The sequence below is a fragment of the Patiria miniata genome, unplaced genomic scaffold (genome assembly GCF_015706575.1).
Source record: "Patiria miniata isolate m_02_andy unplaced genomic scaffold, ASM1570657v1 HiC_scaffold_13, whole genome shotgun sequence".
Lineage (NCBI taxonomy): Eukaryota > Metazoa > Echinodermata > Asteroidea > Valvatida > Asterinidae > Patiria > Patiria miniata.
The window spans coordinates 4,909,923-4,922,055 of NW_024037051.1; the positions used below are offsets into that span (position 1 = coordinate 4,909,923).

At 39.5% G+C, this 12,133-nt stretch overlaps 1 protein-coding gene across 3 annotated transcripts in view; it reads left to right on the plus strand.

Annotated features, from left to right (window-relative positions):
- The window catches only part of LOC119720745 (forkhead box protein N3-like), a 53,364-nt gene that overhangs the window by 14,497 nt on the left and 26,734 nt on the right, over positions 1–12,133 (plus strand). For all 3 annotated transcript variants that reach the window (XM_038190593.1, XM_038190579.1, XM_038190586.1), the window contains exons 2-4: positions 20–605; positions 8,706–8,863; positions 10,185–10,243. In XM_038190593.1, the coding sequence (XP_038046521.1) occupies positions 36–605; positions 8,706–8,863; positions 10,185–10,243 (787 nt within the window). In that variant the 5' untranslated portion in view covers positions 20–35. The remainder of the gene's footprint in view (positions 1–19; positions 606–8,705; positions 8,864–10,184; positions 10,244–12,133) is intronic.

A 12,133-nucleotide genomic window follows, 5' to 3' on the forward strand; every position in this document is an offset into this window, starting at 1 on the left:
ATAATCTTTTTGCTTACAGGTGGTAGCCTGCCGCCATGCCACCCAATCGTAAACCAGAGCGTCTACTGAAGAGACACTTAACGTTAGGCCTGAGTAAGAGCTTCCCTAGTGCCACACTGTCCCGGGCCCTCGGCAGCCGTGTCAAGATGGACCTGAACAGCAGCTGCTTTGCTGAGATCAAGCTGGAGAAAGGCACCATGGACGACGACGAATTGCGGCCGCTCAGCTGGCTGCACAGCACAGACCTGCTCAAAGACATGAACTTGGATGATGAGGAGGATGGCAACGCTAAAGAGAACAACGCTGGCGATGGCATGATGAACAAGTATGGGAACCTGTCGGCAGGGGACCATCAGGACGGGCCCGTGGACCCCAAAAGGCACATCAACAGTAAGCCACCGTTTTCATTCAGCTGTCTGATCTTCATGGCTATTGAAGACTCACCGCTGAAACGTCTTCCAGTTAAAGACATTTACCAGTGGATACAGGACCACTTCCCTTACTTCCACAACGCCCCCACGGGCTGGAAGAACTCTGTCAGGCATAACTTGTCGCTCAACAAATGCTTCCGTAAAGTGGACAAGATCAAGGGGCAAATCAGCCTGGTAAGTTGTTGCAAATCAGTCATATTTTCAAAAATTGAGGGGAAAAATGACCTATTGACCATTTTGCTTTGTGAATTGATTTTAAATACAAGAACACATACCGGTAGAGTATTATCAGTTGGTCAGCTGCCTTTTCTGTTTAGTATTGGGTTCCATGCTTTGCATGCCAAATTGTCATATAATTACTTTAAAGCCAAGTGAATATTTATTCAGCCTTACAAAAAAAACAATACAGTTTTGAAAGTATCAATCTAGAAATTCCATCATCATGGGATTTTTTTGCCAACGTGTACTTTAGGTCTCATATTCTAAAACTACATACATGTACTCGATGGTTACAAGAATCCACCCCAAAAAGTAAGAGTTCTAACTTCTAAGCAGTAAACTGACACTTATCAGCAGGGCACCTCGTGGCTTCATTTCCTGGGTTCTGTGATGGGACCATTCAGGAGTTACTGGGTTCCCTGCCTTGCCCAGTACTGTAACCCTGCCGCACAGCTGCTCCCTACCCTGGCAAAACAAAGACTTCCCTGGGCAGGACATCTGCTCTCGAGTATTGCCATAGCAACAGAAAAACAAACCTGGACCTAAAGATTTAATTACCTTTGTCTCATTTCTCTCTCTCTATTGGGCAGAAAAATACACTTGTTCTCTTTGTATTTCTCCCTCTTTATAGTTTTTGCTTCTATACATTTTATGATGATGAATAGTACAATAACTCTTTCACGTGTCTTCTAACACCTGCCCATTTTGGGGTCATTAGTATTGTTGACCTGTCACGATTTTCTATCAAATCCAGAAACCTAGTGAATAAACAACCAATTTGATCATCTTTGTGAATTGAAGATTATTGTGGAACCTATTTCATTTAGTTGGTACTCTAAAATTGGACTGGACATTCCTACCTGTGGGGTTTCAAGGCAAGGCAACATCAAATGACAGGTTTAACAATATACTCTGTGTAACTGAAGTACAATTAGCCTATTTGGCAAATTGTGACAAGGGTCAGACTCAAGGCGTCCCTTTGTGGGAATATTTCAGTGAAAAGATTCAATTTGATCATCGGCAAGGGTGACCCAAATTGTTATTTTACGCATGCATGTTACATTTTCTACTTTGCAAGTTGAATTCATGTTTGGCTTTAGTGTTGAAATTGAAGCTTTTGCAATCATGTTTTCTCCCTGAGAAAAATACTAAGCCTTCACAGTTGTGCTTGCTACTTTTAACTAAACACTGCTGAGAATCTGTTTACAATTCCAATTAATCAAACTATTTCAGTGCTTGAAACAGTTTAAGCTAACAATTACCCTGCAGAAGTTGCAAGGAAAAAGCTTGATAAAGTTCAGCACAAGGGGCACACTTGAGTTAAATAATAGGCTGACGTGGACACCACTGAATGAATCAGTCCATTTTGAGATACCGGTATATTTTGTTTTCAAAGGTCCAGGATAGGGCATTGGGTTTGGCTTCAAGTGTAGGTCATGTAGGATGATAAGAGTGTTTGTGCAGTTCTATATGACTACTTGAAACAACAATGGGCTGGCCTTCTGATTGTATGCATAGTAGTATTGCTTGCTGGTGTGACCAATGTCTTTGTGACCAATGTCATTTAAAGTTGGCCAAAGTTTTGAGTGTCCAAATGAAAAGGTGTAGTGGGGTGCAGAATTAAACAAAGAAACAAAATACATCGAAAAGCAGGATCGGTCATGCAGTGTTTACACTAGTATGTGTGAGTAAAGTTGGTTTGAGGATAGTGATATTGTTGATTTATCTGAACTTGTATTTGAAACACCAAGCCTTAGGTGCAAAATATTCTGATTTGAATCATCTGTATTTTGTAATTGGCTAGTCTTTGCCTCTATCATCCATTGCACAGCTGACAATTAGTCTTCATCTGTCATGAAAGATGTGCAGTCGTGCAATGCAAAGCACAGTCCAGATATTTAATCTCCAATGACAACACACCTACATACAAAGGTAGCCATGGTTACTGAAAAAACCATGACAACGGAAGAAGTATTTTGTAACACTGACTACAAAATTGAAATCTGGAAAGAATCTGTTGACAAAACAAGGTCTGATAAAAAATATACAGAATGAGAGAATGTTTGTTGTTTATAAATACAGGCAAAGATGCATACGTGTAGCATACTCAGACCCGTTACTTCAACTTTTCATAAAACTTATGAAAGAATGCAAAGAAAAATCAGGCGACAGGAGTTGTGACTATGCATGCATTTGAATACAACTGTCTGAGTTCCATTCAATGCACAAGGCCATTGTACAACACAGAAATATTTTCATTGGACCATGAACTTTGCAGTTAAAGAGCTGATACCGGTAGTTTGGATGGTTGCACTATGCCAACTTGCAATATTGCATCAGAGGATTGTAGCACTGTTTACTGTCATCTGTGGAATGCCAGGTGCACAGTCATGCAAAACTTGAAAAACAATTTTTCTGAAAAACACATTTTTTGTTTGGTATTTTAGCCCGCCCATATACTGGTAGTCAAATAGCCTACATGTAAGTCTTTACTTACATTTACAATGTACATTTTTCAAATCTTTTACATTTTAATCTGAAGAATGTGGAATGTTTTGAAAACTTGTTATTTATTAAAAAATAAAGAAGCAGCAGAAATGTGAACATACATGTATTGCAAAGAAGCTAGAGTTAAACTACCTGGTATGTGTATGTTTTTAAAAGCTACAACAACATTGCACGTATTGTAATCAGACAATGTATAGTGTACACGTATATATATGTACACATTTCAGAGACACATTTCAAACACTGAAATTCTTTGAATGAAATATTGGTCAAGTACCTTTCCAATGCCTTAAGAAAGAGACACGGAAATTCTGAATTCTGAATTTTTGTCTTTTTTGATTGTTTAAAATAGAAAATTAACCATGTTGTTTTTAAGTGGTTCTTTACCACTCTATGTGTACATGTACAGTTTACATATATTGTACACATGTGTGCTGTGCTTTCTACTTGTGGTTTTACAGGGAAACTACGGCACATGTGTACATGTACATAAACGCTATATGTTTTGTACAGGAAGTAACTCCATACCGAAAGGAAGACACCGGTTAAGATAACCCTATCAGGAAGTACCAGCCAATCACTATGGCCTTGCTATATTACCATGGTGATGTGTCCAGCTGTCACTGGGTGAGCTGGCCGTTGCCTGGCAACCATTTATCTTAGCAACAGGCCCTTTGTGCAGTCACAACTGGGATGGCCTCGAAGCGAAACTTATGAAGGGTTGGATTTACTTTTCAAAACCAGGAAGTTGATTGGACAAAGAAAACAATGAGGAAGTTGAATACATAGGCCTACACATATTTAATAAATTGTTTCATACAATTACAAATTTGTATGTGGGCTGACATGCATAATTTTTCAATGGGCCCTTTGCATTCATGGAACTATCACGGTAGAATCACGTCAACGCAGCTTGTGAAATATTGTCCAATGACATGATATACAAATTGACGCGCAACACGCAAAATCTGAGACAAACAAAACCCAACTTACAATAGTTCCATAGGGTTGTCTACGGGGCGTGGCTAACTCGCAAACTGCGATAGGTCAATTGTAGCAGCAGTTTTTGAAGTTTTTGTTGTATTTGAATTGTTTGCAGATAAACCCTAATGAAAACTGTCAGTACAGTTGTTAATATTGAAAAGCATTTTGTAATACTTCTATAAAAAGATCCCGCACGTGTTTATCATTTATCATCTGGTACCGCTACACATACAAACATGTACATGTTCATGTAGATATTGATGGAATAATATTTACAGTTTGACCTTATTTTGGAGAGTAGTTCAAGTCCAGTTGAACACTTCTCGGGGTAGTGAAGTGAACAAAACAGGAAGCCCATCGTCAGTCTCAAAATTCCTAAAATGGATCGGTTGACCTCCCAAATGCCTCCAGATCAAATCATTCAGCGGGTCTGCATCCAGCGCGCATGCATGCAGGGTATGGTGCCTCTCAATCGGGCTCCGCAGTTTTAGGCCCCCCACCTGTGTAAAAGGCATTTTGGAATGAGCGTAGATTTGGACAAATTGCCCCGAGTGGAACCCTGACTGTGCCAGGCATCAGCAGCAAGCCATTCAGATCTGTCTGGCTGTGAAAGCGCCGTGTGCAGCCAGATATGATTAAGTGGTTCAAAAAACAACAAAAACAAAAACAAAAGCAGGTGGAATTTTTGTCCCCTTATATTTCAGTTGTAAGTGTGACAAACATTGCCAAAAAAAAAAGGGTCGTGCTCTAGCAATAGATGCATTACCTTTTGGGGAAATTGTATTCATCATACTGACTCGCACGATGCACGTAATATAGGATTGTGTCTATAAACATTATGAGAACAAATGTTCAAATGAGATACGAGACAAATCTATTAATAGACAATTAATGAGCTGTTGACATGGTAACTATTTACAGATAACGAGGCATTGGCATATCCAATCATAATATGTATATTATGTTGCTACATTGGTTAATGGGTAAATCAATCGTGTACGGTAAATCAATCATGTGGTTTTTTGTACTTAATAAGATAGACTTTTCTTTTTCTACTTTCTTTGGGAAATTTATTACCTGTCAACATTTATGAACAAATACCAAAATACTACTAGAAGTAGAAACTCTAGCCAAAATGTTCCAATGTTCCAAAAGAAACAAAGTGTGTTCCTCCAACCAGTTGACTTTATTGTCTCTTTTACCAGAAAGAAGACAGAAAAAAAGCACATCCAAGTCTGTCACTTCTTGTCACACTCATTTTGCCTGTAGACAAATAATTTTTTTCCCCTCAGTTTGCCATCCACTTATGGTTGACAAGTTTTCCAAACACTTTTGCCTTTTGGCAAATAAAGCCGTTTGTGCCGTTGAAAGACCATTATTCTAATGGAATCGCATGTCCAAACACGGAAGGGTCCTGCCCTTTACCAATGCAAAAACATGTAGAGTTTTGACTGCTCTTGAACTAGGCACTGAGTGATATGTGGGTCCCTCAGGCTTCTGCTGTGTACAGGCCGATAGGATTGTGCACTTGAACACTAACTTTGCCTGTCCAAATCAACAGTCATAAACCAGAAATTTTACTGCCTGGCTAAGTGAAAAAAATAGACCAATCTCCTTTTGCCTGTAAGGTGAAATTTTATGGTCACTGGTTGTTTTAAAAGGGAAAGAGGAGAAAGTTTTTTTTAGTGACTTGGATCAGAAGAGTTGCCTAGCAACAATCCATATCCATTGAACCAAACAAAAGGAGTACACATGTGTAAAGGGAGCTGAGATTAGGTCATGAATTTCATTGTTGAAATTTAAGAAAACAATTTCAAAGTCTTACGAAATGCACAATATACAATGAACATGTTCATGTATACATCTCTTACAAATGTTTGCACAGAAATCAGTCAGTGTACTGGTAGCAGTAGAAGACATCAAAAGATGTGTATACGTAGAGGTTACGTGTAATTTAAAAGGAGCTATACATTTGAAAAAAAGGAGAAATTTTATGAAAATCTATGGAACATGTTAAATATAACAGCTGTTTCTTATACAACTATACTTTCAACTCTATTGTACTTAAATTGCGTTTAAGTATAAAAACCATTGAAACTGTTTTTTGGGGCAACTCGAAGAGGGTTGGATTCCAGAAGATGACAAAATGGCGTTTATCTTTCTTTTTTTTAATCAAACTTGTACGCATGTAGCCTATGTGAGAATTTTTGTTTTTCAGTCACGGAAGATGTATGATTCTTTTAAAATGGATAATAGCATACATTTGTACGTTCGTAAAATGTATGCATACCCATACATGTACCGGTACATTATGCACATTTACAAGGGCGGATCCAGAGAGGTTACAGGGGGGGGGGGGCAGAAGGGCTCTCACAAGTTCAAAATGGTCTTATTTGAGAACAGTTCTGTCACTGTGGGGGGGGGGGGGGGGGTCCCGCTCCGTACCCCCTTGGACTGCCATTGATTGAATTGTATGGTGTTTTTTTGTGATTTTAAAAAGCAGCGCTTGTCCACCAATTGTGTATGAAAGTGAATTGCAGTGGATTCCTTATCAGTGGATAGGAACATGGTCAGTGCACCGCTGCTTTATTTTCAGTGCTTTAACTTTCTCATCACAGATGCGCATTGATCCATCATTATGAAATATTCACGGTGCTAATCAGCGAGCCGCAGCCAATAATCTCACCCCACAGGAGCCATAAACAGTAGCCTAAGGGCCTGACGGCACTCAGGAGTTGGTGCCCAAACACCGCTCACTCCTCTTCCTTGCTTTTTTACTCTCTCTCCTAACTCCCCTTAGCATTGAGGAAGAATTGCGCTTGTATTCTTTTCCTTCGCTGCAATCTTGTTTTGCATCATCGCCATGGCGACGTGTTTGCATCAAGCGATCCCCTCGCCATGGTGGCTCTAAGGAAATTCAATTAACGGCTCTGTGTGTTTTCACAGCCACTCTGATGGATAAGAGAAAGTAGATTGGGAGAGGGGGACAACAAAAAATCCAAACCACATCAGTGCAAGTGGGAATTCCATTCCAGGCACAATTCTCTAATTCCTTCTCTAACTGTCCTTTCAATCATCATCTGCTAATCCATTTTTAGTGTGGTATAATTACTCCACAAAGCACCAATTGTATAATTCCATCTTGTGACTAAATATTCAAATTTTTAATTGATATGTATTTGTTTGTCTTTCCTTTCTGTTCATTTGTATATTAAAGGAGTGGTTTCCATATCCATACAGTGGAATTGTTTCTGCCAGCCAGCCTGGCCAACGATCATTACTGGCAGCGCGTGCACTAAAGGAATCGTGTATTGATTGTGTTGGACTGATCAATAACGGTATTCACACTCAGTGCAGTGGCTGAATGGAGCGGATAGAGAGGCAGCCATATGGCACTTTGCTTTCATTCCAGTGTTTTGATTTGCACCTTAGTTTGCAACACTCGATACACTAAACAGCAGTGCACAATACAATCCCATATTTATGACCCCTGGTTATTTGAGAAGGCGAGAGAGTTTAAAGAGAAACATGTAGTGCGCCATCTTATGTTCCTTAGTTGGGTGTCAGTAGGTTTTAACATGGATCTTAAATGAGATGGGAGTTGGGGAAGGGGGATGTCAAGATCTAGAACAAGTACACTTTAGAGCCACTCAAAGGGACTGAAATAAAAATGGTCAAATGACGCTGCTTTTTGTGTCTAGACAACTATGCATATTTAAACGTTACTTCCTGAGAGAAAGCTAGGCACATATTTGAACCAATAAGTCTTGGCTCCTGTATCACTGGGGGTTGGTAATTTGTGTATCATTATTGTGCTCCAGATTGTTCACTCACTGTAGTGCTTTTTCAGCTCATGCGAGAGAAACGATGCAGAAGTCTGGGTAATAACACAGATCACTCTCCCTGATTGCCCGGAATGACAATCCCTTGTATCAGGTTTTCCTGACAATCCATCACGGTACCCTCCACCGCAGTTTGGAATACAGATTACCAGTTTGCACAGATCAGACATGTTAGGCCATCGACAAGAGAAGACTCAGTAGCACATCTAATTTGATGAGTCCTACCAGCCCCTTTTCGTGTACCTTGCTGCGAATCCTCACATAGACAAGTTTGTGTGGTTGTGTATTCAGTACGCATTACAAGCTCGCGCTGGACCTTTGGTGCGTGGATCAGCGAAGCGTGGGTGTTGATTCAGGGGGACGGGGACATACACGCGAGCCGGGTCAGGTGTCGGGATGTGGCAAGCATCCTTTTGTTTGCAAATCTTCCACAGATAAAGATCTTGGTTGATTCATTACACTAGATACTGTAGCATCAAGGGTTAAAAATTACCTCCAAAAATCAATTACGCTTCCAATCTTCACTTTCACACACTCTGTTATTTAGACCAATTAATCTGTTTTGTTTCGTGTACTTGCTACTAGTATATTGCCAAGCCCATAAACAAAAAAAACCATGTATTTTTCAATATTAAATAATTCTAAAATTTCCACTTCACATACAGTGTCTTAAAATTGATGACCCACCCTAAACTTGTTATCTGTATCTGTATCATTGCAGTCAATAGGAAAAGGTTCGCTATGGTGCGTAGATCCAGATTATCGGCCCAACCTACTACAAGCGCTGAGAAAGACCCCCTACCACCCTTACCATCATGTACTGCCCTACAACTCCCATCCCTACCAGTATCATCAGGGCCCACTCTGCAACATCTCAAGGTATGTACGGTTCATGTATGTCTACATGCTTTATGATAACATACAGCCCTGTTACTCCATCCAAAATCTCTGTGTTGAACCTGGGTCAAGCCCTGAGATTTTGGCAACCCCTCTCACACTAGATTAGCAAGATTCCAACACGGCTTCCACAGGATCCAGTAACCTACAGGTGTAAAATTCAGTCCTAATCCTGGTAGGGACTAGAGTTTAGAGGCTCTACCCTGGTAGAACACCCAAAATCTACCACTTTAACTTTCATTGGTGCCTTTGTTCCATTCACTTACATGTGAATTGCATTGCCCCACCAATTTGATCATAACATTTGTTCATATTGGGAATGGAGACACACTGCATCGGTGTACCTAGACATGTTTAACTCTGCAATTATATTGGCCACCAAGAAGGCTACTTCAACGGGTTTGGAATCCATGCCGCCTCCGCACGAGGAAGGAAGGAGGTGCCAGATTAGCGTATAACCTGCCGGGAAATGGCCATGCATAATGTATGCGGATGCTGGCTGACCGACAATAAGAAGAGAGCGAGAGAGAAAAAAGTCCAACTTGCCACCTGCCCAAGATTCACTGGCACTTGGTTGCCGAGTGATGCGATGCTCGTTGACTGGGTTACCATAGCGACTGACTGTATCAAGCTGGTGTGATAGTGGCAAACACTAATGGGTCCTGTAACTCACATTTTATAGATGTGTGCCCTGCAGAGCTCTACATGGCATCATATCCCATGCAATGTGCAAGACTTCAGAAGAAAGACAAAATAATCAGATTTTGTTTTTGGAACAGTGTGAAAAATGAGTACATATTTATGTACATGTTTACTTGGAATGGTTCGGGGTGACTTGATTGTTAAAACTTGGAAATTTCTTGTAAACAAGAAATAGTTTAAATAATGTCAGGATATGTTTGCAGTCTTGATCGCGCTGAATAATTTATCACATCACAGATGAGATAATTATACATATAAATATGTTTTAGTGTTATTAATATTTGTGTGTTAAGTATAAGTGTTACATGAAAGATAGGAAGGACACACTGAAAAAAAAATACTTGTCAGTAGATTAATAAGAAATGTATATTTTTGTGATTATCCGAGTACTGAATACTGACTAACTGTGCATGCAAAATGTATGCAGATACCACAATAGTATTTTTCTGCAAAACGGAAAATTGGCTAAAGGATTTGTTTTATTGGCGTTGTTAAGCTGACAACCAGCTATGAGAAACATATCCAGATGGCTATGAAGCTATGATTGCAGAGCTTAATACAATGTATTCTTATTTGTACGTTTATCCCTTTGTTCTTACAGCAATCCTAACAGACTTCCTGCAATGCACATTGGCTGGAGTAATGGCATACCTTTACCAGGTAAGTTCAATCTTTCTGTCAAACTCACTAACACAAACTCCACAATATCCCTATTATTAACACAAACTCCACAATATCCCTATTATTTTCACTTGTTCAGGAACTAGGAACAGGAGTTCAATTTGATTTAAAAAAAAAGGATTCTGTCAAACAATAACCTTATTTTGGATTGCCATCACTAATCAGTTTTCTGTCAGTTAAATGCTGCAGCAGGCCTTAACCATGCATGCACTTTTAACGAGCACATATCTTATTTTCTGCAGACTCAACATATAGTTCGAACATTTTTTTATTAGAGTTTAAATATGGTCACCTACATGCACATCCCAGCTGCTTACATTAACATGTAATTTACATGTACTGTATGTGTAAGCCACCTTAATCTTGGTTTATTGTACATGTAAATTTTATGACATGTACACGTGTGCTTAGTAAAATTGAAAAGAGCCTTTCAGAGGAGGATTTCAAAGAAAGGAATCTCTTCTTCCTTTTTTTTTTAAATCAAGGGAACGTAGTAAGGGAAAACTGAAGGTGATTTTTGAGAAGAAAGAAATGTTTTGAGTTCCATGCATACACATATGTTCATGTACCGGGAAAAACCGGTACATATATGTAGAAGTCATTATTTTGCCAGACCAATACCTGCTAGAATAATCAGTCCCTGTCATCAATGCAAAGTCAGGGTGAATAGGGTCTCGCTGTCTGTCACGGACCCACAGATTGTTGATTGGGCCAAGGGATTGGGTGTTTGTGGAGCTCAGTACTTCTCGGGGTTTTCGAAAGGTGACTTAGGGTTCGTGGGAATGCAGACTTGTTTTTTTCCACCTAAACAAGTTTTTTGTTTGTTTCCAAGGGAAATGGCAACCATTTCTGGGGTCACGAAATGAAAAAAAAATGTTGTCCGGGGAAGTTAGTTTACTACGCTAAACTACATTGAAGATCAGGCCTGTAGGTACTATCTTTGCCAGGAAAGGCTAGACCACATGAAGTCACTTTAAATGCTTCCTGAAAATGCTTCTTTTGTTAGGAAGTTTAAAGGGGACATAAACTGTCCGTGCAGTCAGGTACATTCCCTGCATCCCTTTGATAAATTTTTGTTGAGATTGCTAAGTTGTACCGGTAGCTCGTTCTCGGATTGGTTGCTGAATGGGAAAATTAAAAAATGTTTTAAAGATATAGTCCATCATTTGTAATTTGTGCATTTTGTTCGTTTGAAGCAACAAAAGTGTTCAAAATCTAATGAAGAATACTGAACAACTAACCTGATGAAGTTTCAGCTAAGCTTCAGCTGTATATTCCGAGAAAAACAGCATTCTAGGATCTAAATTTCAAATCAAAAGTTACTGAATCATGTTTTGAATTGTTTTGAATTGCAGCTATACGCGACGTCGCGCACTGATCTGACGAATTATAGCAACTGCGCGCGCGTGTGCGTCGTGCCAATGCTTGTGCGCGCTTTGCCGAATAACAAAACAAACTACTAATTTAAATTTTCCTACGGTGCGTCTTGACGCACCGTTGGAAAGGCCTTCTTTCATTGATTACTTCAAAATGACAGCTTCCCAGAAAGAATAATTTCACAGGGAGTTTAGTTCCCTTACTATCTTTCAACCAAGTATGTTTTTCAACAATAATTACGCCAGTTACTTTTCGGATGGCTGCAAATGATGGACTATAGCTTTAAGTAGGTTGTATAAATATCAACAAGATTCCTCACTTCCAAAATGTGTGAAGCAGTGTCCCATACATACATGTACGTGATTACTGCTGATTTGACCTGTAAAGGCATAAACATTGGTTGCTAGGTTAACAGGAAAAACAAACCAAGTTCCAGTTGTTGCTGTATAAATTAATCTCTATTTTTAATTTAGTTGGAAGAGAAAATTGAGT